We start from the raw sequence: 25783 nt of genomic DNA on the forward strand, positions 1-25783 counted from the left end.
AAGATAAATAGCACCGAACATGGTATGAAAAGTATCCGAGCACGCTGACTTTTTGCTCCGTCCGCCGGCTCCTGCGGCAATAATACAGAAGCGCCAAGCTGAAGGCGGTCAACTACATCAACCAATCGAGGTATGGTGTAGATCTCCAAGTTGTCTTGCATTTATGATGCCCGTCAGATACTTCGACCTGCTTGTGCAGGCGGTCAGGTGCCATCTCTGGTCTGACTAGATTCTGCTTACGTGGACAAAAGCTCGCAGATTATGGGGTAAACTCAACCAAGAAGACCGGAAGCGAATGTGATTTGGTCAAGGCTCAGTCAGCTTTGCGACAGTCTGAGGTACGGGGTAGGAGTATGACTTACCTGAGCCATAAGCCCTGTCTGTGGACTCTGAATTGAGTTTCAGTGGTGCAGCCGTGTGAAAGACAGAAGTACGTACCATTAAAACCTGTACTTTTAAGTATTTGCCACCCCTAATACAGTCTTCTAACCAGTCATAATGAAGTCCATAACGGGCCGCGGACAGGCGACCGATTGGGTAAATCGATGTATACCTTCATCTGAAGGCATCCTGTCACGAGAGATTATGCTGACTTAGGCCCTCAGGCACGGGTTTAAGCCTGTTGGGGTAACCAGCCGACGTCTCCGTCTAGCGTATGGATCGGGTGGCAAATACTTAAAAGTACAGGTTTTGATGGTACCTGCCAAGCCGACCCAGCAGAGCAGCTCGTCGAAAGGTTGGTTCCAAATGCTTACGAAACAGGCACGATCAACACGAGCGCCGATCATCAACCCGCACAAACGAAAAGGTTTCGTAGGTGTTTTACAAGAGCTTGCGCCTCTTCTGCTACGGTACAGCTCGCTCATGCATCAGGAGTCACTGATAAAGAATTACACGCTGTGATTGCATTCTGCATCGCGAATTCGTTTCAGCGAGGCTCCTCATGTCTGTCGGCACTACAACAATAATGAGTTGTAAAGGTACTCCACGAGATCCTCCTTCGCAGAAATCCGAATATGGAGCCAGCGTTCCATCTCTGTTGTCCAGATCTTGCGACTCCCTGGGGCTCAAGAAGTCCCCATGGTCCTCATGCATACACGGCTACGCCTCGTTCGCTACGACTACTGGTCTCTACTCGAGCCTCCGGTCCTGACCTTGTAATCAAGGAGGTTGCTGATTTTAATGTCTAGCACGATCGGTGCGACGGTCTCCATAGACAGTGGCCTCGCCGCATAAACTTCGAGCAAGCGCGCTATACCTCAAACTCAACCTGTCTCCTGGCAGCACCATCATTTACCAATCTCAACCACAGCCCCGCGCGCGATTGTATCGTCAGCCACATCCTCTGTGCTCTGCTGAGGTTTACCCAAAGTTCTTTCGCATGAACGCCGGTTTAGTGAACAAGGACTCTGGGTCCACACACAGAAAGGCCGCTACGACGAGTGCCGCTGCGATGGCAACTGCATGCCTACGCTCGAGCATGTCAGCAGGTTCTGGTACGAGTGAAGTGTCGAAGAGACACGAACACCCTAGCCATCAAGCGAACAGCTTCCAATACAAGACTTGCCGGTCCCTGCCTGCTCTAGTCGCCGAGTAAACTTTTCCCTGCAGCAGTGGCTTAAAGGCTACTGTACATTACTTAGCGAGAAACATGTGCAATACGCATCCTGCAAATCACAAGCATTTTGTCAGGACTCAATGGCTTGGGAGCTCATGGTCTACGGTAACGAGCCTCACACCTTGGCAAGGAACGACGCACATCTGCGTCTCTAACTGCAGGCCCCAGGGTTGAGAGAAACATTTCGCAAGCCAAACTCGTCCTCCACTTCGAGTAGTAGTAAGCCAGCCTCAGCCCTGCACGAAAATGTACGGTGGTGTGATTATGTTCATGCACCTATGGCGATGCTGTTGACGCCTCCATGTTATTGAATCTGGCCACATGCATCCCTTATCAATGTTTGTCAGCTCCATATGTGTCCACGGCAAAATCGGACCTCTGCTGTACGAATAATACGGGGTGTATGGAGTATCCTTTGATGTGCAGTGCTGCTGCAAACGAGCTGCACTCCGCAAAATGCTGAAGGATTCCATGGGCGTTGAAGACTTCAATTTTCTTCCACACCAGTTCGTGTTCGTGTGCGCTGAACACAGGGTCAAAGCCACGTAGGTCATGCTCGATGCTGCTGCTCGTGCCAGAGGGTAGTGTTGGCATGTTGATCAGAGATCAGGCACATGCATTGGGGCGCTGGTTGTCGCGATTGGCGTCAACGAGTGTTTCCACACGTTGATCACCATGCGCAATCCCAACCTTGAGCGAACCGATACAGGCCTCACTACTTGCGACATCGTCGACGCGATGTCCATATAGAAAGTTACGAAGGTGGGGCACGCTTGCCACATTTGCCGCCCGCCAATTTTGACACGGCGCCAGTCCCAAACTCTTACTCGAAAAGAACATCAAAAGCACATGCAACGACTGAAAGCGACACGTTTCCCAACAATTTTCCCAAACAGAGATTTCTAACAACATCTCAACCCCTGTAGCGATCGACGTTTACCGCCGGCACTACCCCACGGGATCCCACGTCGAAGATCAGATCCACCAGACTCAACAATCAGAATCAAACTCAAGCTCGAAAACATGTGACTCCAACAGATAGCAACACACTGCAGTATCGCGGCGAGGCGGCCACCGGCCACGCCACCGATAACGACATACGAGCTTCGTCCTCGTTACCACTGATGCAGGGTCTTGTCATGCGCGAATAGAGGGCCCCAGTCATACCTATCACTTTGCAGTCAACCCTCTCGTCACGTTGATGATGTGTCCCAACTACGGGCTGAAAGAGATCAGGATGAGCACATATGAGCAAGCTTGAGCCCCAACCCCGGCCGCACCTCGTATCAACGCAAGGCTTTACTGGTAGAGGCAATATGGCGCAATTTCATCTCCGCTCGCTGATTTTCTTCCACCACTCGGCGAAACCTGTCAGGCTCTCTCTGCGATGCTGGTACCAAGCGCGAGCACGTGCTGCGGTTTCACAGTCCGATCACGACTTCAAATTGACGAACAAACGCTGATCTGTGGCCATATCCCCCTAGCAATAACAGAAACTCCTAGATCGAGATATCGAAGAGTTTGCCGTATGCTCTGCACCTCGACGGGTCTCAACAAATGCAAAGTGTCAACCAGGTTCCCCGTGGGGCATACGACCAGCCATGGATCACAGCAGAATCTGGCCACCATGAAGAGTTTTCTGGACACAGCATGTGCTCGATCAGTACAAACAGAACACAGCTCCGTCAACGCACGTCTGAAAGTGGCACTTCCCGACAAGTATGGAGCATGTCGGGTTGCACTGCAGGCGCACCTTCGTGTCGAGCTTTGCGTTAACCTAAAACCTGACACCACGATCTAGGCAGTCCTTCGCCGCGAAAATGCTCGTGAGACCTCGCTACTGCCCACATATCACTGATCTGTGGTAGCGATACTTGAGCAACATACTTTTGATGACCAATGGAGTCAACCTTCGCTTCAGAGAGCAGCCATCGATCGCTCGATGAGCCGCTACACGGCGTACAACGCGTCTGCATTGTCGCCCAAAGACTCATCAGGAAGCATTGGCATCATCGCTCCCTGCACGCAGAGAACCCCTCGAAAGGCCTCGCTACCAATGTTAACCTATCCAGAGTCCACTGTCTCGTTGCACAACCGCGGGGTTGTGTAACAGGAAGTATATTTCCTTGCTAACAAGCCAGACCTAGTGTTGCTGAAATGGGTCAATCACGACAGCCTCCCCATATTGCTCACATGCAGGACACATAAGCAGTATGCGGCCGTGACGAGGTGGCTACTGCTCACAACGACCACAACATCTTCTATACACTGCCACATACGGAATCACCAGCACAAGCGCACTGCCGACGTCCTTCAGACTATGGACGTTGCTGCTCCCTACAGTCGTAGAGTCTTTACCCAGTCCAGCACGAATTGGGCGCAGAACTGAGTAAAGAGTTCATGATTCGAGGGAGTGCTTTCTGTGCTTGACTCTCTGCACGGCTTCTGTCTCAGCGCTCCCCAACGGACGCGCTTCTTGTGCCTACCTCATCCCCTATCCCACCTCCTGAGCTGCTAACAATCACGGGCCGTTCACTCAGGAACCCGCTTACACTTCGTCAGGACGATGGAGTTGAATGATGGCAAGACAGCGACAATCCAAGAGAGAGCTTTCGCACACACGCCGTACTTCGTAGACATGTAGTCCCCTCCAGATCAGTGTTTCGTCACTCTGTAGCACTGTAATACATTGTATCTTCGATCCGTTTTTAATATTTCAAGAACGCGTCAATACAGTGTTAGCATCGTCATCGTAGAAGTTCAACGAATAAATTTCTCAACAACCCACATCACAAGACTGACCCAAGAACCTAACAATGGCAATGTTGCTTCGCGCCAACACTCAGTCATTGCTTCAGAAGGCGCCATGAACGTCAAAGGACTCCGTCAACCACGGATAACTCCCTCAGACTCCTTCCAGACGGGACCCGCAGTCAACAACACACAGTTGCATATGTTATTTTCGCAATATCGTCGACCCCCGCACGAGGTGAAGTAAAAACTCACGGGTACTCTGGCTGATCGAGAGCTGCTAAAGATTAACCGCATAGGCATGGCTGCGGTCTTCTCCGGGCTCCAGATGCAGCCTAGAGCGCCTAGACCCTCTAGGTTCCTCTCCGCTACCCTGATCAAGATAGTATGATATCGAGCGAGTGAGAACCCTTTGCGTTGACCGTCGAGGTGATTTCATAAAGATGCACTGGGAGGCGCTATCGTGAAAAGCACATACAACTTTGTAGGACTTTGGCCAACACCATTGACATCCATAGGTCTGAGAACATTTCAATAATAATATCATTCGTATTTTCTCACCATACTCACTATATACCAAACCTAGCACTAGATTAGAGTCAAGCTCAATGTCTTCCAACGCCTTCCAACGATCCAACTCTTTCATCGCCAAAGGCTGATGCTACAAAGTGTTCCTTCGTCAGTCTGACTCCGACAGTACATGTATGTACCAAACCAAGCTCGTTCGTCCTCGTTTTCTCTCGCTCCTCGTACGCCTCGTCCTGCTTGCGTGTGGCTCTGCACTACCCGACTTCATCCGACCTAAGCCTGATCAAGCTCAGACCTCGTCATCGGCCCATGCTTTTCGAAACCACCGTCACCGTCACTTCGAGTCACATCCTCGCCACCTTCTTCTTACTCACCCACACCCTAAAACTATCATTAACCCTCTTCTCACCCTGCTCATCCTTCCCCTCCCTCATAACCACAAAATCCTCCTCCCTACTCCACGCAGCCCGATCCCCAATACTCCTCAGCTCCTCCTCCATGTTCTCATCCTCAGTGCGAATATACCCCAGGTTATGCGCGCCGCGGAGGTGCTCGATGAACCAGTGCATGAAGACTTCTTTGGCGTGGCGGTTTGCGAGGGCGAGGGAGGAGAAGAGGCGGAGTTGGGTGAAGTTTGGTCTGGTTATGAGGGGGTTGGATGGTTTTGGTTGGGAGGGAGATGGGGCTGGTTTTGTGGGTGTGCGTTCTTTCTCGACAGGGGAGGTAGGCTGATTGGAAGGGCTGGATGGGGAAGGAGGGGTGCTTGGGGGTGTGGAGGGGAGAGTGGATGATTCGGGGTCAGGGCTGAAGAGGTCGTCGTCTTCGTCGTCGTTGGTGGAGAACAAGGAATCGAAGGATGTGGAGGGGGATGTGTCATTGTCATCGGTGGCTGGGACGATGGAATCCTGGTTCGCGTCTGTGTTAGCCACTGTGACAGGCTGAGCTGGCGACTCAGCAGCACCGTCAGGGTGAATGCTGACTAGTTCCCAATTTTCGTCTGTCTCAGAAGCCGTGGCTGATTGAGTTGGGGAGGCAGTGACGCTATCAACCTGTGCAGCAGGTGTTTCCTGGTGCTCTTTCGGACTGGAAGGCGCGACAGGCTCAGATGCCTGCTCCGCAGAGTCTTGCTCATCGACCTGGTCAGCATCCTCCATTTCCTCATCCTCATCTTCCTGGACAGGTTTGATGATCCGCTCCCAGTCGACGTACCAAACCTCTTGTTGCTTACAAGCTTTGTATACCTTAGCATTCTCGTACGCCTCTTCACTTGGATTATATAATTCCTCTTCAATCCAAGTGCGGCATCCGGCGTCTCCGTCAACACCCAACGTCATTTGTTGCTCATATTCATCTGGCAGGTCTTTTGTGGTTATCGAGAAGGAGCTGTTGTCAGAATCTGGATTGCATCTTGCGAACTCCTTTTGCACCCAAGGCGCGATCTCGGAAACCTTCTTGATGGCCTTCTGTTTGTTGAGGAACTTGCCTAGTAAGTGCTCATCCTCATCAAGCTCAGCAGAGACGCCAACAATGCAAGCCTTGACAATGTAGCGCTTGCAGACGGGTTGACCTTCGTCGTCTTCCTCCTCTGCAGCGTCTTCTTCGTCTTCCTCTTCCAGATCGGAGTCGTCGAACTCGCGTGAAGATTCAACCTCGATAGAATCGTCTTCTGCGACCTCAGAATTCTTCTCTTTGGCATCTGCGGCTGTGGCCATCTCTTCTTGCTTCCTCTTTCGCTCAGCTCGAGCGGCCTCTCTACGGCGCATGTTTTGTAGCATCTGAGAGTCGTGCTTCTGGCCGCCTTGCGAACTAGCATGGTTTGCTTGCTCTGCTTTCGCAGCCATTTGCTGGAGCAGAGACATGTCTGCGGCTTGTGCTGGTCGCGCAGCCTCGATCTTCTGCCTCTCATCTTCCAGCCGATTGATCTCCTCAATGGACATCCCGTCATCTTTTGATCGGGTCAGCTTCTTGGTACTGCCAAGGGGTCGCATGAAATCATCGCCATTGTTGACTGCGTCTTCCTCACTGATCGCACTCTCGTTGTCCTGGTTGTCGACGATCTCCAGGTCTCCAGTATCAGCTCGAGCCGTCGCCGAAGCCTCGCCTTGATTGAAGCGTGCCAGCTGAGCACGACCCTGCTCAATCTTCTTGTCGAGAGATCTGTAGTAAACTTCTCGTGACCGCTCAGACTTGCTCAGATGACTCATTGATCCTTTGGCCGTCCCACAGCCTTTGGAATGGCCTTCACGCGTCCTGTTGGCGCGAGCTTTGTTGGATTCTCGGAGCTTCTCAAGATCACCTAGCACGGGACTGAGCTCAGCATGAGTCTTCTCATACTCTTCTTGCAACTTCTCATAATGTTCTGGAGACATGATATCTGGCAGCAAGTGACTGGCTGCCTCTTCGTCTATCTCGTCTGGGGTAGATGTGAGGCGCTGCACTCGTCTTTTGACATTATTACTGATATCCAACATTCGCTTGCGAGCACTCTTGCCGCTTTTGTCGTTATCGAGAACTGCCACCGAGAACTTCTTCACTTCAGCTAATTGTTTGGTATCGCTGTCACCAAGTTCATCCAAGGTAAGTAGTCTCGTAAAAGCTTTGTATACTTCGAGCATAGAATCAAGGTCCTTCTTTCGCTCTTTGAGCGTCTCTCGCTTAACGAGAAGACCCTGTCGAGCCTCGGACATGCTTGAGAACTCTTTAGGTAAATTGAGATTGTCGCCCTGTTGAGGTAGCATGTCATACCTGTCTCGCCAGTCGCCTGTGTTATTACGAGCAGCACCAACGGTAGCCTTGCGAGCACTCAGCTGCTCCAACACAGCAAGCGACGGAACAGCCCGCCTCGACGATCCGGCGTTGTTGTCATCTTGATCATTTTGCGCGCTGTCGTCTTGTACAGAAGCTGTACCCATCATTTCACGGATGGCTTGTCGACTGTGCTTCTGTGGCCGTTGCAGAGCGTTTTTCTGTTTTGGCCTAGGCTTGTCGTCCCACGGCGAGTGAAACTTGACCGGCCGAGCTGGCATCTCTTTCTCCTTGGTTTTTAGTATAGGCTTTCCAGGGAATGCGCCCATCTTCATACGGATCAGTCGCTCTTCCCTCGCCTTTTGTTCTTCTGGAGTGATGACATCTGGCAGGTCGTTACTGGCTAGTATCGTTTTGGCAAAAGCATCATCACCATCGTCGTTGTCGTCAATCTCCAAATGGCGAGTCTGAGTCCGGAACTTGTCAGCCTCTGTCCGTGAGTATGAGTTAGGCTTTGCGGTCCGTGTCCTGTCGGTGTTGCCCCTGGAAGAGTTCGATGTTTTGCCTGATGCTCGATCCCCGTTCCGCAGCATCTCAGCAAAATCTAGCTGCCTCTCAATCTCGTCGGCTGAAAGCTCCTCTAAATCTTCCCACTGATTTTCTCTGGCCTTCTGGATTTTGTGCGAGGTGTCATGCTTTTGTTGAAGGCCTACAGAGGGATGATGTGGAGTTGGTGACGAGCTAGATCGCCCTCGCTCATTCGTATCGCTCTGCTTCCTCTTTGCACGAAGCATCTGACTTCGAGCAATGCCCTCTGCCTCAATGGCATCTTTCATGCTTGACGCAACCTCAGACGCAGGGGCAGGCTGAGCTGAAGAGCCTTTCGAAATGCCGCCCGCCGCCACTTCTGGGTTGACGAGTTGTGCTAATTGCATGCTCAACTCTCCTGCTTCGCTGGCATCATAGGCCCAATCCTGGCTTCTTTGCTCGTCTTGGTGAATATCTAGGTTACCAAAACTCCAGCTCGAGTGGTTGGGGATGTCGTTCGCAATAGGCCCAACGTTGCTTTGCGGTGAGTCTGGATCGGATGGTGGACTCAGTAGACCAGAAAACTTGTACATCGTCTCCTTCGCATTTGCAGAACTGAATAGTCTTCTCTTGACGCCACTTTGAGTGTCTCCTACAGTGCTGTTGGCTTTAACTGGAGCCGGTAAGGAGCTCGCAATCGTGCGCCGCTCAATGACTTGTGCGCTGGTCGAGAGTGAAGTCAAAGGCTTTGTTGCAGTGTATGTCTCTGTCGATTGTAGCTGACTAATGGATCCATCGTCGTCCTCGATATCGAGCATGATGATATCTTGACGTTCGCGGAATTGCTGCAGTACTACCTCTCGAGAGTCGACACCGCGACGAGGAGTGCGCTGTGGCTCCAGGAACAGGCTTTGGCCATCATCATTTGACGCTTGCGCCTGAGCCATTGGCGACTCTCGTTCCTTGACTGGCTCCATGACGAACAGGACCTGTTAGATGGCAAGACCCATGAGTAATCGCTGGAGCGGTTAAGGGATATGTGTAGAAAAGGAAGTGTTCGCGATGGTAGATCATCAGTGGAGAGGATATAAATGGGGTGTAAAGTGAGGTTCAAGTCAACTGGGGTGTACTGCACTTGCTGTGTCCTGGCGTCAGGGAGGACACAAGGAAGTATAGCCGCGCTAATGAGAACCGAAGCTGGGTCAGTTGACGCTTTTGACTTGCTAGAAAAGGCTCGATCCAGGTACAAGGAAGAGTGAAGTGCTTGATCGAATCAGCGAAGAGAACTTGGGTAGGTGAGTGGTTGAAGAGGTCGCAGAGCTTGTGAGAAGAAAGGACGAGTACTTGTAGGCGGGAGAAAGAAGATGTGTTCGGTTCCACTCCTTCACACGACCTTCAGGTAGGCGTTGTCAGGTTGTTTTCTCATCTTGAGCTCACACATCTCTCACTTCTGGGGTCGACAACGATGTTCCACCTCTCGAGCGCTCGTAACCCAGGCCGATCGCGACTGTCGTAACGTTTCGGTGTTCATGATATATATCTTGCCTAATCAGTAGATCCTGTCAACCCCCCTAGACACCTTGAAGTCATCTGATCTCGACGGCTAACTCTCATGGTCTGCAGCCAAGGAGGTGAGAGGCCGGGTGGGAGTGGATTGTTATGGTTGTCGGTATCGCAAGCACGGGAATCTTATCGAGGAATACCTGTTCCCACCTGTGGGACTATGTGAGGTTTCATGGCTGAATCGTGGCAGTGGCATATGTACTGAATACCACGACCATCGCGAGACGACCGATGAAATCAGTGCAATCAACTTGGCGCTCCGCAAAAGCTGAACCTAGCTGATATTCGTAGTTGTTGCATGTACCTATATTATCTGACAGTCACTCTGGTCGCAAGGTCGATAGCTTTAACTGAACCGCTCCCGCTCAATTAGCATGGAAGTCGTAGGCAAGAGGCAGAAGCTTGACCGCTCCCTGGAGGCAATTCTTGCAAAGACGGTCAGAGCGACACTGGTTTGCTAAGGTGCATCATGCATGAAATAAGCAAGGAGAGAAAGAAGGTTGGAGGGGCGGCATCACACTCTTTGCCAGGGCGCGGCGGGTGCCTTGGCGGTGTGAGGCGCCCACGGCGCCTCAAGTTCTGGATGAGTTCCCCGTTAGGGTGAGACATTCAGCTGCATGAGCAGAATAGCAACACCACAGGATGCAACTAAGTTAAGGTATGCGGTAGCTGATTGTCAGCCTCAAAGCGCATCCTCCCAGTGCCTATCATGATGTAAATAGGTTGCAAGAATGCCAACGATGAGAAGACAAAACGCACATAGCTGACGGCTCCTCCTTCTTCACGATGACTTCCAACATGGCGGTAGCAGCTAACGCAGGAGCTGGACTGGCCAGCTTTGAGAAGGAACTGATATGCTCGATATGCACCGAAGTGCTCTACCAACCACTAACAATTCTGAACTGTTTGCATACATTCTGTGGCTCTTGCTTGAAAGAATGGTTCTCTCATCAACATCGCAAAGCCTCCTCCTCCCGTTCATCCTCGTCTACAGCGAATCCTTACAGTTGTCCAACATGCCGTGCCGAAGTGGTGGATGTACAGCACAATGCCACTGTCAGCAACCTCCTCGAGCTGGTCCTGGCAGCCAATCCCGCGCTAGACAGAAGTCAGGACGAGAAGGAGGAGATGGATAAGTTGTATAAGCCGGATGGTACCAGACCACGCGACAAGATACTGCCAAAAGTTGAGCGGCGGCGTGAGAGAAGGCATAGAAGAGAGCATAGCGAGACGGCCCGGGATAGACAGATGATGGAGGAGGCCAGGTTCCGAAGCTTGCGAGAGTTAGAGAATGCTTCACGATCTGCGACCAGCTTAGTCCCTCCTTCAGCTGATCGGACTAGAAGTGCAAGTGCAGATAGAGACGAGAGGAGGCAGCGCCGGCGAGAAAGAGAGAGACAGCGAGATAACACTCCGACACTCGCTATACCACATGCTGCGAGCCATCAAGAACCAGACAACGACCAAACTGCTTCACCCCCGCCTGTGTCCTCGCCGCGGCATCCAGACGCAGTGGAGCTACGACAGAGGGAGCAAAGGATGTCTCATCAAGCCAGCCTGCGTTCTCTGGTGAGCGCTTCAGAGAGCGGGACGGGCACAGGTGACAGCCTAGATGAAGCTCGCATCATGCAGGAAATTCTAGATGAGGGTCTTCTCGGTGATATTGATGTCGATTCTTTGACGGAAGCCGAACAAGACAGACTAGCAGAACGAATTGCTGAACTATACAGGCAAAGACATCCTCCGAGATCTGCTACTATGAGCCCGGCACAAAGCTCTACCTACCTGAGCAGTAGCAGCCCCGAATCGCCTTTTGAGCAGCGCCGAATACGACGGGACCAACAGCCAAGATCAAGCAGCGCACAGCCGCCGCCTGCAGATCATGCCTCAGCGATGGCTTCTGAGAACAGACCTCGTTCGAACTCGTTCAGACCTCAGCCTATGCCACCCACGAGCATTGAACGATCAAATTCAAACGGCTCCTCCATCACCATTCACCATCGACGACAGAATTCCGATCAGACTCGTCACCCTCGGTTAGTGGGCAGGTCGAGACACTCGAGTGTCGAAAGACCGCCAGCCTCGAGTTCTACGTCGAACCTGGTCGAGAGTCGCGAAAGAAGGCCTTCGGGTAATACTACCAGAACGAACACTGACCCTGCCCGAACAGGGAATGCCTCTGATATCTGGTTGCAGGCAGGCGGAGAAGATCGGAGATTGCGACTTCACAATGGTGCTTCTCCCGCTCGCTCACCGAGGCATACACATACCATGCCGGTGAGCACAACTGCAGCAAGCAATATGAACACAGCGACCATTGCCGCACCTGCCGAGCTGGATAACGCAGCTGCTTCGGCACCGATTGTACCTCCCTCGACTAAATATGAAGAACCTTCGATGTCGTGTTTCCGCTGCAATAAAACCGATATCCAATACCACTTATCTAGACATTGTCGTGCTTGCAAGGTGGACCTCTGCATGAAGTGCTATCGAGAAGGCAAAGGCTGCAAACATTGGTATGGTTTCGGCCACGCAGCAGATATCAATTTCGAAGGCTCAAAGACCACAAACGAAGACACGGACCGACCACATGTCTTAATTGGCAGACAGTACCGCAAACCTGTAGCATCCACGGTCTCTGAAACGAGACCTTCACCTAGAGCACAAGAGCCACTGCCAAAGACAACCACATCGAATCCAGCAGATCGACTTCAAGAAGGCCATTTCTGTGATCGTTGCGGCACCTTCGCAAACTCGCAATTCTGGCTCTGCGACACCTGCAATGACGGCGAATGGGGCTTCTGCAAACAGTGTGTTCAGACACATCATTGCTGCACACATCCTCTCCTACCAGTGGCATACGTGCCGCAGACACATTCGCTACAGCATGCCTGCCAGAATCTGCACCTCAACAGCGGACCAACGTCATCGCTGCAGCCAACGAGTGCTAACAACAGCCGGCCAACAACACCAAATTCTGCCACATCGCATACTCATTCTCGCCGCAACTCAGGTTATGACTACCTCTCGATCAACGTGAACTGCGACATGTGCCATCAGATCATCTTCCCTTCTTCTCCACGCTACCACTGTCCATCCCACCAAACAGACTACGACATCTGCACCTCCTGCTACGCCTCCTACCTTCACCACTCCCGCATGCGCCGTGACGGCAACAGCTCAGCAGACGTCGTGGCCGGCTGGCGCAAATGTCCCCAAGGTCATAGAATGATCATCCTAGCCTTCGAAGCAGACAACACCGACGAAGGCGACGGCGGCATGCGACGCATCGTCAAAGCAGATCTAGTTGGTGGCTGGAAAATGTCAGAAGCAGACCAGCGACTCTGGAATCAACAACACAATATCTACTCCTCCCCACCCACCTCGCCTCCCCTATCGAGCTCAGGCTTCGGCGGAAACAGTAGCCGAGGAACCTGGTCATGGAAGGAAGACACATCCGGCACACGCAAGAGTCGAAGTAGGGCATCCACACTGTCATCGACAAACATCAACAGCGTGACTAGCCAGGGCGTGGCTCGCTTCCCACCAGATGGTGGCTTCGGCATGAGAGGAGTAGTATACTACGCATACTGGCCCGAAGACGGTCCAGACGGTGAAGGAGAGCTCAGACTCCCCCGAGGCGCAGAAGTCGCAGAGATTGAGGATGTAAACGGCGATTGGTGGAGTGGTGTCTATGCTGGAGATATAGGTGTGTTTCCGTTCGGCTATGTGAGGGAAGGGAGGCAGTGAATGAGAGAAAGGAAGAACACATACCATATAATTCATGTCCTACATATACACACCATATATTGCTAGTGTATTCCCAACGTCCTCATCATCATATCTTTCCCGCCCTTCACAAGATAGGATCCAGTTCGGCCTCAGCCACAGTAAGCTCACATCAGCAACTCCCAACGCAACCCTCGCCCACGGAAAGCACGATCGCTGAAAGATCTACAAATGGCAGGAGCCCCGCGTCAAAGGCAGCCGCGACCCAATCTCGAGGTACACCAGATACAACCACTGGTTACAGACGGCAAGCACTACACTCCCGAGAGCCGCTGTAACCCACCAGCAGACGAAGGCGCCACCCGTTGCAATGAAGGCACGGCCCCTGACAAAGCAGGAACAGCCTACGAAAAGACAGGGCAGGCGCAACCGCACTCAGTCCCCAAAGGAAGGACGGCTCCCTGGATTGTACAACGCGGGCACGACCCTCCCCACAGTCATCCAGAGGAAGGAGCAACTCACACCTCCACAACGACATGCACGACTCAGCGAATTGTGGTCCTATAAGTGCAGGCCCGATCCGATGGTCTCATAAGGCAGCCACGAATCACAATCCGCTCTCCACTAGAAGGCAGGTACGACTGGACAATGAAGTGATCGGAAGAAGGAACCACCGCGAGCAGAAGAACAACGCGATATCACGCGGACAGGAGCGATTACTTTAAGATCAAGTAGCTTCCTCAGACCGCGGTTAGATAATCAATCTGTGGATAAATACGGCCCTAGATAATTCAGAGGAAGGGAAGAACGGCATTCATGATTTACACCACGATGTGGACCGTAGCAGGCAGACTGAGCAAGCCACTGTAGACACGAGCGGCATGTGCCAGGTGCCTACAATGGCAAGAAGTGGACATGATCATGGATGAACAAGGTGGTCAGCAGGTATAGCGCAACAACGACAAACGTAACGTACATCGCATCGTCAACACGGATCAATCTCGAAGAAACAGCAAGAGAATGGCGTTGCAAGATCCAACTTGCTATCAAAACGCAGAAACGCCCGCCACCAACATTTCCTGCATCATGCCCTCATGACTGACCGTTGACCTCAATCGTGATATCCCCGTTCTGCACCGCACACTCATCTGTCAAAGCCTCCTCAATCACGTCCGTGATGTTCTTCGCCTTCCGATATCCATAACCGATGAAAGCACTGTCCTTGCGCGTCTGTAGAGCCATCTTACCAACGTTGGGGTCTCTCAGAATCTTGTCTCTTGGCCGCTTCTTCTCCTTCGGCTTCTTGACCTTGACATACGGAGGTGGACTGAGCTTAGGTTCAAGTTCTGCACCTGGCGTCTCTGGGCTGATGACTTGTGCCTCCTGCTGGTGATGACTTGGGTCGAGTATAGCACCATCAGGCTTGAGGGTTTGAGAATCGTCCTCCGAAGTACTGCTTTCGATATCTGAGATGGGTTCCTCATCGAAGTACTTGGTATCTTCCCAGCTCTTGACTCGTGGTGTGAATGGAGGACTGTAGTCTTGCATGTTTCCCCACGGGATCCCGCCAAAGAAAGGATGATTCTTGATGTCTTCTGCATCTTCCGGATACACGAAATAGCCATTGTAGTTTCGGTGTGTCTTGTCCGCAGGGACTAATCTCGCTCCACTCTTCTATTGTGGTCAGCATGTGGTGACAAGCAGCATGGTGCCGGACTTACTCCTAGGAACTTCCTCGTATAATCATTGAGCTCGTATCGACGAGTACAGAGCCTGATCTCTTTTTCCACCAGAAGTCTCCTTATCAAATCAAGTGCGTTACTAGTAACGGGTTGGGGTGCATCGTGTAGTTCGGGTAGATGTAGCGTCTCTTTGTGCCGCAAGATCCTGAGCTTGGTGTTCTGACGGTCTTCGCAGGCGAAGGGGGTAAAGCCTTCTGGTTGTCAATAATCCGGCCAGACTTGCTCCTGCTGAGCAGACTTACCAAAAAGACATTCATATATGATGATGCCAACAGACCACTAATCACACCTGCCATCATACAACTCGCCACGGATAACTTCTGGCGCCATGTACTGACTCGTGCCGACCACTGATCGTGCAAGCTTGCGTCTCTGGTTTCGATTGCGCCAGTCAACAAGCCTTTCCTTTGTAGCTGCACACAACTTCTCGTCCGGAATGTTCGGTGGACTCTCGTAGCCCTCCTTGCCTTCAGCTTGTCGCCTCTTCCGTCTGGCAGCATCTCGTTGGTCCTCGGTATCACCTTCAACATCAACTCCAAGACTTGACATTAGACTGTGGCGGTGTTTGTGGAAGTACTTCTGATCGTGCTCCCAAAAGCCGTCGAATGCTAGACCGAAGTCGGAGATCTTCAAATGGCCATCAGCACCGATCAAGAAGTTGTCGGGCTTGACATCTCGGTGAATCCATTTCATCTTGTGAGCCTCTTCGACGCAAAGGATCATTTCCGCCACATACCATTTGGTGATCTGCTCGCTGAGAATGCTCTTTCGGATGAGGAGGCCGAGGAAATCACCACCAACGCAAAAGTCCATGACAAGGTAAAGATGTTTGGCATCTTGGAACGCGGTGATTAGTGGCACGACCCACTTGGACCCCTCTGCCGCGACCAAGAAGTTACGTTCTGCTCTCAGATGGCCTTCTTGAGCATTCCTAAGCATATCTGCTTTTCGAATGACCTTCATGGCATAGATCTCCTTGTTCGGTGGCAGCATCTGATGTCTTGAACGTGATAGCCCTTGGACGAGGGTGACCATTGACGACTTCCGAGAGGCTGAGTTTGAGAGAGGCTGAGACTCGACTCTGCGCAGCTTGCCGTTCTGGCGTGCTGCAGCAAAGAGCACTTCCTGATCTCTGACGAGGCGAACGACACCAAAACTACCTTTGCCTTTACCGGAATTAGCACTGCGTTTCAAACATTTCAGGATGTCATACCTAGTACTTTCACCACTTGGTAGGCGCCAACCTTAACAGCATGTCTGCCATCCTGTCCAAGCAGCCGACTGCGCCTGAGAGCATCGGATTCGTTCTTTTCCTATGTTCTGCGAACTCGATGCTTGAGGTATGGAGGCAGCTGCATCCGAGCCAGACGCTGTTCGAGATCTTCATGTCGCTTCTGGCGAGGAGAGTCGCGATTCAGAAGCGCATTGAAGTGAGTTTCGAAGAAGACCCTAAGCCTGTTAGCATCTCGTAATCTTAATCGTGGCCCACTCACTTCGCTGCAGCCGTGGCCTCGACGGTCTTAATCGTGGCAATCTGTCCTTTGTCCACTTCGCGAATTGTTGACAGCTTCCTTGGACAGATGTTGTGGTGGTCAAATAAGACCAAGAGCTGATTGTTAGCAGCAGCTAGATCAATCTCATGTTTCCGGACAGAACCAGGAGAGCCTGACATTGTTCCTTCCGAGGTAGGTGGAGTAGAATTCTGTTTCTGTGTAGTTGAAGTCCGGCCGCTGCTCGGGAGTGACAAAGTGCCTGATGTTGCCGAACTTCTGTCGTTGCATATCGTCTGCACACTGGGTCGGGCCCTGAGCTCTGGCTTCCGGATAACCGTCGGGCTAGAAGGGCTGAAGGCACCCCGGAATTTCTGTGAGACTCGGCGGCGCAATGAGCCGGCAGAAGTGAAGGACACAGGACTGTCCTGCCTGGTAGAGCCGGGCTCGGCAGATCGTGGACCACTCCGCAACAAGAGCTGCCTTTCTTGCTCCGTCATATCCATTCCAGTGAGATGTAGCCGTAAGGGGTTCTTGGTCAAGCTTGGAGCACTGCTGAAGCCAGCTTGAGTGCCCTGCTGGGAGATAAACAGTGCTTGAGTGGCTGGGTAGTCATTGTTACAGTTCTCGCTGTCTGCAGTCCGACTCTTGAAGAATGATCTGATATTGGAGACGCCTCTTGAAAGTCTTTGGCGGATCCTGTTATTGCCATTGCCACTGACAGAAGAAAGTGTCCTCTTTGGTCTGGAAGGAAATGTAATGCCGTGCATTGAGGGAATCTTGAGAGGGTTCGGAAGACGCGATGCCGCCTGTTCCTGTTGCCGGGCTAAGTCTGTAAGAGTCATTGTGCCAAAGAATGTGGTCAATATTGAATAATCAATGCACACCTATCATGAGCGTAAACCAAAAGTGGTGGGCATGTAATGTGAAAGTCATTCGAATGGATGTATGCGAGATACGTCAGCAAAGCACACGACGGGCAGGGGCGCACCCGAGAGCACGTCTGGAGGAAAGCACGACTCCTCCACTCGAAAACCAAGGCAAGAACAAATGGCTGGAGCCCATGATCAGAAATGTGAAGCAACCGTCACTCACTGAATTGCAACGGTGCCAGCCCTCGTTCCCCTACCGCGAGCTGCACCGCGCTCTTGAGTGCTCCTATCGTGTCCTGCCACGCAGCACTAGTCTGGCCATTTTCGAAGGGCCAGTCACCGACCACGTATACGAGCCAGTCTACCACTGCTTGAGCTTTCGCCATGTCGCCCTCCTCCAGTACAACTCTGTTGAGATAGACCCCGAGAGCCTCAGTGTCCTCTTGATATGGTCCTTCCTCACCGTCCCCAGAAAACGCTTGGACCCATTGCGACATGGCTTCTCTCAGCTCTGGGACTGTGCTCAGCTTCCGTGATGTAAAGGTCGGCTTCGGATCTGGCCTTGGTATACTCAGCTTTTGCTGGCCTCTAATTACTTCATCTTTCTTGCCAGGTCTGTTGCGCTTCCGACTCTCTGCCAGGTTGAGCCCGGACTTCTGCTTCATTCTCTGACGCTTCTGCTCGGCCAGGATCTCGGCTCTGATCTCTTCCGGCAACTCTTGAAGAAATTCAGCTGATATGTCGTCATTTGCAATCAAGGCGTCGACTGCTGCTGATGTGCTGCCATTCTTCATCGACACAAAGTTCGACTGCGTCAATGTGGGCAGGAATGCACTGTTGGTTTTGGATCGACCTTTCGTCATCAGAGAGGTGAATTTGTGTTTCTTCTTGGGCGTTGTACTAAGCTTCTTGGTTGGAAGCGGCCGTGCTTTTCTTGGTGATTGTGGCAGGAGTTGCTGCGTCTTACTACTCGCACTTGTTCTGCTGGCATTCCTGTATTCAGCCAGAAGCTCTTCTCTAACGTCATCTGGGAGAGCTGCTAGCGTTTCAGGATCGAGCTGACTCTCATTTGGCAAAGCCAGCTCCGAGTCACTAACGAAGGGTGACTGCGAACGAGACCTTGCTTCGTCACTTGCTGAATCCTGCTTCACGTATCTTTCGAAGAGCTTTGAAGTCCTTGGTGCCAGCTTGCTCCGAATGTCGGCAGGCAATTCCGCCAAAACTGACGGATCGATCTGGGAAGGTATCACGAACTGAGTTCCACCAATGTTGAGGGGTGTGTTGCTACTGTCCTCAAGCTGAGATAGATCATGGCGTGCGGACAACGTCCTAGACTTCTCAGGAGTCGGCACCTCTTCAATGAGATCCTCAGGTTTCTTGACCTTTGGCGTAGGGGTTTGTGCAGAACCCTGATTAGACAGTGGCAACGAATTTGGCTTTGCATAGATGCTTGATGGGGCTGGAGAAGGTCGACTCGGAGTCTTCGTCTGCATCTCCGGCTTCTTGAATTGCAGTCTTCGTTGACTGCTTTCCAGTGGCGTCGCACTACTGGCCATTGAAGGTTTCAGTGGTTCGAGCTTCTGCATCTGGACGCCCAGACCACGGAGTTCACCAGGTGGGAAGCCATAGCCTCGAAGGATAGCGACTGCCTCTTTGCCCAAGATCAATTTGTCGTTGGTAGCGACACCCAGGACGACGCTCTTGTTGAAGGTGTCGCACTTTCCATGACCAAGATTCTTAGGTGGATCCAAACCTGCATCTGCAGCTTTACGCATGATTTTCATGGTCAACTGCCTGCCTTTGACAAGTTGTTCGAGCAGTCTCTTCGACAACTCTTCGCACAGAGACATGACAAATTCTTCGGCTTGCTGCTGGTTGACGAACCGGATACCCCAATTGACTTCTGCCGACACTGATTTGCGAATGACTTGCTCGCCGACTTGCTGTTTGTCGACGCCACGAGAGTAGTCACATAGCTTCTCGCCAGTCTTCGGTCCCAAGGTGTTGACGAGCTTCTCCTTAGTCAGGCCACGAATGTCTTTCACAAATTTGACCCCAATCTCCTCAAGCTTGTTCCCGATGCTGTATGCAACGCCAGGTAGTTGCGTCACAGTAAGGTCGGCAATGAAGTCTAGCACAGCTTCTGGTGTAATCAAGTGTTGGCCTGCAGGTTTGGCTTTGCGTAGGGCAACTTTCGCAAGTAGGATGTTGCCACCAATGCCCACAGATACTTCGCAGCCAGTCTTCTCTCGAACCAAATTTCGAAGTGCTTGTGCGAGCTCGTTAGCCTTTGCTTGCTCGCGATAGACGGAACCTTCAGACATGCCCCGGCCGTCAGAACCGCCAGCTCGAATGCACTGCTCGCTGACATCAATCAAGGCCTCGTCGATACTGATGCTCTGTACAATACCGTCAATAGCGAGAATTGCATCGTAGAAATGCTTGCTAGCGTCTTCGTACGCTTTGTAGTCATAGGGCAGGACCTTCAGATCAGGACATACTTCCAGAGCATGCTTCATCCACATGCCGTTTTTGACGCCGAAGTTCCGGGCAGGATAGTTACAGCTTGCGATCTCGGATCCCGGCCCGCTTCCATGAGCAACGACAACAGGCTTCTCCTTGAGCTGAGGATTTTCCCGAAGACTGACTGCGGCAAAGAAACTGTCGAAGTCGACGTGCATGATGTACCGGCGGGTGCCTGGCGGCCTCTTCAGTTTCTGCTTCTGCGACGAGCTTTCCTGGGCCCTTGCTTGTAGTTGGGTTTTGAGCTCGGCTTTCCATGTAGACAAATGATGTAGACGAGATTCGCGATAGTATTGGTTCAAAAAGTCAGGATTGGCAGTGCTAGACTTGGCCATGTGTGGATTTTGAAGCAGTATCGCATTGTGTTCCTCGGCTGTGAGCGCCCTCTTCTCTGGTGTGGTTGCACCTCCCCCTACCGGAGGTGAACCTGCAGTCTGAGGGTTTTGCACCATGTCCGAAGTAGAAACGTCATGTTCCGTCTCAGCTGCATGCACAGCACCTATTTCTTCAGCGCTGCCAATCGTTTGGTTTCCTTCAATTGTGCTTGTCTCTTCAACAGGTTGAGGCTGCAGAGTTGCTTCTGCTTGTAACAAGTCATCGTCCGCTAGCAACTGCGATGTTCCGGGACCGTTGTCGTCAACTTCTTGTTCGTCAAACTGCGCTTCAAAGTCGTCTGCTCTCTCCGAAGACGGAACGCCATTGACTCTGTCAGCGACATCCTTGACCTGTGAAGTATACCAGCTCGTATCACTCTGATCTCGGTATCCTTGCTTTTGATTACTGGCCTGGCTGACCATATGACCGCTATCAAAGCCAAGCACTTTCTGCTTCACGCCTTCGTCAACGACGCGATAGTTCTCCCATGGCAGTAGCCTCCCAGCCTGCACACTGTCTACCACCCATGCTGGCTTGACGATCCTGTATCTCGCGAACTCGACTTTCTTTTTCGGGGTCAGCTGGCTTGCTATGACGTGTGTAACGGCTGTCTTTCCATCAAGGTATTGCAAGAAGCCTCCACCATGACTGACAATGAGCACATGAAGGTCGGCAAGGGAGGGTTGAGTGTATCCGTTGACATACGCCACCACATTTCGGAAGACCTGAGGTTTGTCGGACTGAGATCTCAATTCGGCATCGAGGTTCTGTAATTTGATCTTCTTCCTCCGCATGTAATCGGTGAAGCCACCGAACTTGGAAGCGGCATATTCCTCGCCATCTTCGCCGTCGAATGTATGTCCGGCAATGCGCTTTCGCACGTCACTCGAATTCTTCTCTAGTCGGGAGCCCATGGTGGGCCGGTCGCAAAGGTCATAACGCACTCAGCATGATACGATGAGTGCGCTCAGAAATTCTCAGATGCCAGAGACTCCAGTACTATGCTGTTGGTGCTCAGGACAATGAATGGTGGAAGTGGTCGTTGAAGAAGCGCGCCCGAACGCGCCAGCGCGAGTGTTCTGTTTTGGGTATGGCGCAAAGGCAGCTTGGCAGGCATCAGCCTAGCGGGGCAGCGATCGGCCGCTAACGCACGTTGGCGGACCAAAAATTTGGAGTAAATTCTGCTCGAGTTTCAAAATCTTTTTGCTCGACTCTGTCGCAGAAACGAAAGCTTCACTACAGCAGCTTTTCTGTATTGCTTGTTACTTTCTAGTCATTTCGTCTACCTACATCTTGTATTGCGCAGCTGAACTACAGCTTTCACCATCAAGATGTCAGGTACACAGCCTGTGGCGGTCTACGCCATGCGTATTCCTCCAGGCGATGTCATGATGCCTGCAGTGCCTAATGCTGCTGCAATGGTAAGACAAGCATTCCTAGAAGTTCCGACAGTTCATGGGTACTGACCTATACAGTTTCGCGTCACAATGGCTGCTATTGACCCAAGTGAAGAGCCTGATCTCGAAGCTGCCGAGGACAAGACTAAGGGACGAGCTACTTTGAAGCTCGTCCGAGTCCCAGCAGAGATGCTCGATGATTCTGAAGACGATGACGACTTTGAGGATATCGATGATGATGAAGAGTCTGACGAGGAAGAGGGCAACGGTGGTCCCAGTGACAGAAAGTCCAAGTCGAAGAAACTAGCGAAGGCCGAAGATGAGGACGACGAGGACGAGGACATGGATGATGATTCAGCGGATGAAGCTGCCGCTGAAGCTCTTCTCGCTAAGATCATGAAATCTGAGAAGAAGGGCAAGTCAAAGGCTGTCGACGGTGAAGTTGACGACGAATCCGACGACACCAGCGACGAAGGCACAGGCATCGATGAAGTCGTTCTTTGCACGCTTGATTCAGAGAAGGTGCGTTTAATCTTCACCCTGAGTATATGTTCACAGTTACTAATAATATGCGCAGATCTACCAACAACCCCTCGATGTTCACGTCGCAGAAGGCGAGAATGTTTTCTTCAAAGTCTCTGGTAGTCTGACGGTTCACCTCTCTGGTAACTACGTGATGCCTCTAGACGAACCTGAAGGTGATGATGATGACGACGAGTACGACCTGTCACCAGACGAGGACGAATTGGACGGTCTCGATGCTCTGGTCGACGGTGAGGAGTCCGATGAGCTAGACGATCTCGAAGACCCACGAATCATGGAAGTCGACGATGAAGAGGAAAAGCCGAAAGCCATCGCCGCTCCTACAAAAGAGTCCAAGAAAGGCAAGAACAAGAGACCAGCAGAAGACACAGAAGAGGAGGTTTCCCTCGACAACATCATGGCCAAAGAGGCAGCTGCCGCCCCAGAGCAACCAAAGAAGCTTTCCAAGGCTGAAAAGAAGGCAGCCAAGAAGCTGAAGAACAACGAGGGTGAAGCAGCAGCCGCACCAGAAGCCAAGAAAGAGAAGGAGTCCCCACAGACCAACGGCACAGATGCAGACAAGAAGAAAGTCCAGTTCGCGAAGAACCTCGAGCAAGGTCCTACACCATCAAAGTCTGATGCCAAAGCCGACACAAAAGCCGACACCAAGTCCGCAGACAAGCCCAAGTCCGTCAGCCTCGGTATCAAGGATGTCAACGGTGTCTCCGTCGACGACCGCAAGATCGGTTCTGGTCCAGCCGCCAAGAAAGGCTCAAGAGTCGAAATGCGATACATCGGCAAACTCGACAACGGCAAAGTCTTCGACAGCAACAAATCTGGCAAGCCATTTGCCTTCAAGCTCGGCATTGGCGAGGTGATCAAGGGTTGGGATCACGGTCTCACAGGCATCAGCGCAGGCGGTGAACGACGACTTGTCATTCCTGCCGGCCTGGCTTATGGCAAGAAGTCACTACCTGGTATCCCTGCTAACTCGACATTGACATTCGACGTAAAGTGTCTGTCGGTGAAATAAAATGGCGCCGGTAAAGACTCGAAGGATAAGGACGATGTTGGCAGTGACGCGGAGAAGATGGATGTCGATCTCGATGGTGAAAAATCTGAAGAAGTTGTAAAGCATGAACCTAAGGAAGGCAGTTCTTCTCCCGAAGCAATCCCCATTACGAAAGTGCATCAAAACAGCGAAACCAGGAGCAAGAAGAAGAAGAGTCGCAAGAACAGAGACAAGAGACGAGGTGATGGTTCCAAAAAAGACGAGAGCAAGGACAAGAAACAGGATGAAGCTGCGAAGCAAGATCAGAGCAAAAGCACCGACGCCAACTCTCAGCCCAAGTCAACCTTCACCGGCACAAAGATCAAGCTCGAGCCATTCTCAGATGATTCATCTTGACTAGGCCTCGCAATGCCCAACCTCCTAGGCACAACAATCAGGTCATTGTTTCCACGGGTATGAAAATGGCGTTACACAGGACGGGACAAAAAGTGCTTTCAAGATACCCAGCTTGCAAGGACTGCATGAATGAAATGTACAAGATGTATTGCAAGAGTTTGTGCATAGTCAGCTGGGAAATTACCGGATGGTTACTGTAGTTAGCAATATGCTTGAATGGCCAATGGATAAATGATCACATTCAGTCACTGCACTTATGTCGTAGTCCTCCTTCTTCAACTATCATATACTATCCTACACTATAGTTATCCACGCAATACATCGCACTACCATTGAACGCGACACCTCAAAGCTCATCATGTCTATCCTCCCCCTCCCCTTCGCCTCATCCTCCATTCCATCAACCTCAAAAACCCTCTGCACAACAACCCCCAACCCCTCCCTAACCCCCACCCCCCAACCCACTAAACTCCTCCGTCAATCTAATCCCCTGAACCCGATTCAAAAACCTCATCCCAACGACTACATCCGCCTTCCACCACCCCTCTACTCCCCCTTCAACATCGGCCTCATCCTTCGGACTCAGCGGCGCCTCAAACACCCCAAACCTTATACCCCCAACCAACCGATCATCCCGTCCCGCAAGAACATCAAGACTGATAATTCCCAACTTACGTGTCCGATATCCAAACAGAGTGCTCAGATCCCGCTCAGGGATGTATTCCGACAGTGCCTCCGTCTCACCACGCACGATCGACCGGCTCAACCCAAGTTCATCCACAAGACCACTCGATATGAAATTTCCGAAGAGGCTTGCGTTGGCGTATGCGATTAGACTAATCGGTTCATCGTCGCCGTTCGTCGTGATGAGCGGGAGCGCAGCGCCGTGAAAGCCGGAGAGGGGGAGGGAATAGAACGTGTTTGTGACTTCTTTTAGTTTCGGATCCACGTCTTCCGCCGCCTCGGGTTCCGTGGCTGTGTCTGGCTTCAAAGCTTTCTGAACGGTGTCGGTGTTGGTCTCGCTCGCATCTGGCGTGGCCCCTGCCTTCGAATTTGCAGATCCACTCACATCCCTCACAATCGTCGTGCGCAACGGTGCATGTGTCGCCGTCACGACACGATTCGGCAGTTCTAGACTCGTGCTTGTTGTGCTCTTTGTCGTCGCCGACGACGACATACTCTCCCCATCCGACAAGGATCTAGTCGCTGTCTCAACTGGAGTCGTAGGTGGCACAGGCTGAGGCAACATACAGCCCATCTCGCAACCATTCCAGCAGCCGCTGCATGCTGTTCTCAGGCTCGGATTGACGCTGTCTGTTTGCGATGTCCCGTCATCGGCCTTAACCTTGGTGCTGGACCGCCAGCTACTGAAGATGGAGGCGTAGGCTGAGGATGTGTGTGGGTTGATATGGTCTTTGTTGCTTGCTGTTTCGGCTGTTATGTGAAGGATGTTTGGGGCGGCTGTTGTTGTTGTTGCTGCGGTACATAATGGGATAGAGAGGGATATGAGGCATGTCAATGCAGTCGAGAAGGAGAGGAAGATCATGTTGGTGGTTGTTGATTGTGCTGATGGTTCGGTGTCGTGGTGATGTCTGATGTTCTGAGCTAGAGAAGTGTAGCTTAGATCTGAGGGCTTCGTAATGTGCGGTATCGTGAGGCCGACATCATAGCCTGCCTGAGCACTGCTTTATACATCAATGGCGGCGGACAGAAGACGTGATATCGATACTGAAGTGCATAGGTCTTGGCAATCATGCCTGCTCAAGGCAGCTGTTGCCATTTTCAGCTCAGCTCGAATCCGAATTCAGCCCAGATCGACTTCACACTGTACGATGCCGAACCCTGCTCGCGGACGGTCTTGTCCCCAACGATGCGCATACTGCTCATGTTCCAAACTGTGCACAGTCATTGTGGCTTGCACTAACTCTCCAGGCATATGCTATAGCCAGTCAGATAGTCAAAGAATGCCAGCAACATACAGCTGGTGAAGGT

At 51.8% G+C, this 25783-nt stretch overlaps 6 protein-coding genes across 6 annotated transcripts; 2 read left to right on the forward strand and 4 right to left on the reverse strand.

Annotated features, from left to right (window-relative positions):
• Positions 1–5241: 5241 nt before the first annotated feature.
• PMZ80_000107 (uncharacterized protein) lies at positions 5242–9147 on the reverse strand (the record flags this gene model as incomplete). The annotated part of the gene is made up of 1 exon (XM_064868561.1): positions 5242–9147. One exon carries the CDS (start codon positions 9145–9147, stop codon positions 5242–5244), a length of 3906 nt encoding a protein of 1301 aa, XP_064734058.1.
• A 1384-nt stretch (positions 9148–10531) lies between these two features.
• PMZ80_000108 (uncharacterized protein) lies at positions 10532–13483 on the forward strand (the record flags this gene model as incomplete). The annotated part of the gene is made up of 1 exon (XM_064868562.1): positions 10532–13483. One exon carries the CDS (start codon positions 10532–10534, stop codon positions 13481–13483), a length of 2952 nt encoding a protein of 983 aa, XP_064734059.1.
• Positions 13484–14554: 1071 nt separating this feature from the next.
• PMZ80_000109 (uncharacterized protein) lies at positions 14555–17539 on the reverse strand (the record flags this gene model as incomplete). Its single annotated transcript, XM_064868563.1, has 6 exons — positions 14555–15136; positions 15184–15398; positions 15516–16370; positions 16418–16469; positions 16533–16653; positions 16698–17539. The coding sequence occupies 6 exons, from the start codon at positions 17537–17539 to the stop codon at positions 14555–14557; spliced, it is 2667 nt and encodes an 888-aa protein (XP_064734060.1).
• A 242-nt stretch (positions 17540–17781) lies between these two features.
• REV1 (deoxycytidyl transferase) lies at positions 17782–21378 on the reverse strand (the record flags this gene model as incomplete). The annotated part of the gene is made up of 1 exon (XM_064868564.1): positions 17782–21378. The coding sequence occupies one exon, from the start codon at positions 21376–21378 to the stop codon at positions 17782–17784; it is 3597 nt and encodes a 1198-aa protein (XP_064734061.1).
• Positions 21379–21795: 417 nt separating this feature from the next.
• FPR3 (peptidylprolyl isomerase fpr3) lies at positions 21796–23791 on the forward strand (the record flags this gene model as incomplete). The annotated part of the gene is made up of 4 exons (XM_064868565.1): positions 21796–21885; positions 21940–22383; positions 22439–23392; positions 23441–23791. 4 exons carry the CDS (start codon positions 21796–21798, stop codon positions 23789–23791), a joined length of 1839 nt encoding a protein of 612 aa, XP_064734062.1.
• Positions 23792–24233: 442 nt separating this feature from the next.
• PMZ80_000112 (uncharacterized protein) lies at positions 24234–25337 on the reverse strand (the record flags this gene model as incomplete). The annotated part of the gene is made up of 1 exon (XM_064868566.1): positions 24234–25337. The coding sequence occupies one exon, from the start codon at positions 25335–25337 to the stop codon at positions 24234–24236; it is 1104 nt and encodes a 367-aa protein (XP_064734063.1).
• Between the last annotated feature and the right edge of the window lie 446 nt (positions 25338–25783).

The sequence above is a fragment of the Knufia obscura genome (genome assembly GCF_036327395.1).
Source record: "Knufia obscura strain CCFEE 5817 isolate CBS 148926 chromosome Unknown scaffold_1, whole genome shotgun sequence".
NCBI lineage: Eukaryota > Fungi > Ascomycota > Eurotiomycetes > Chaetothyriales > Trichomeriaceae > Knufia > Knufia obscura.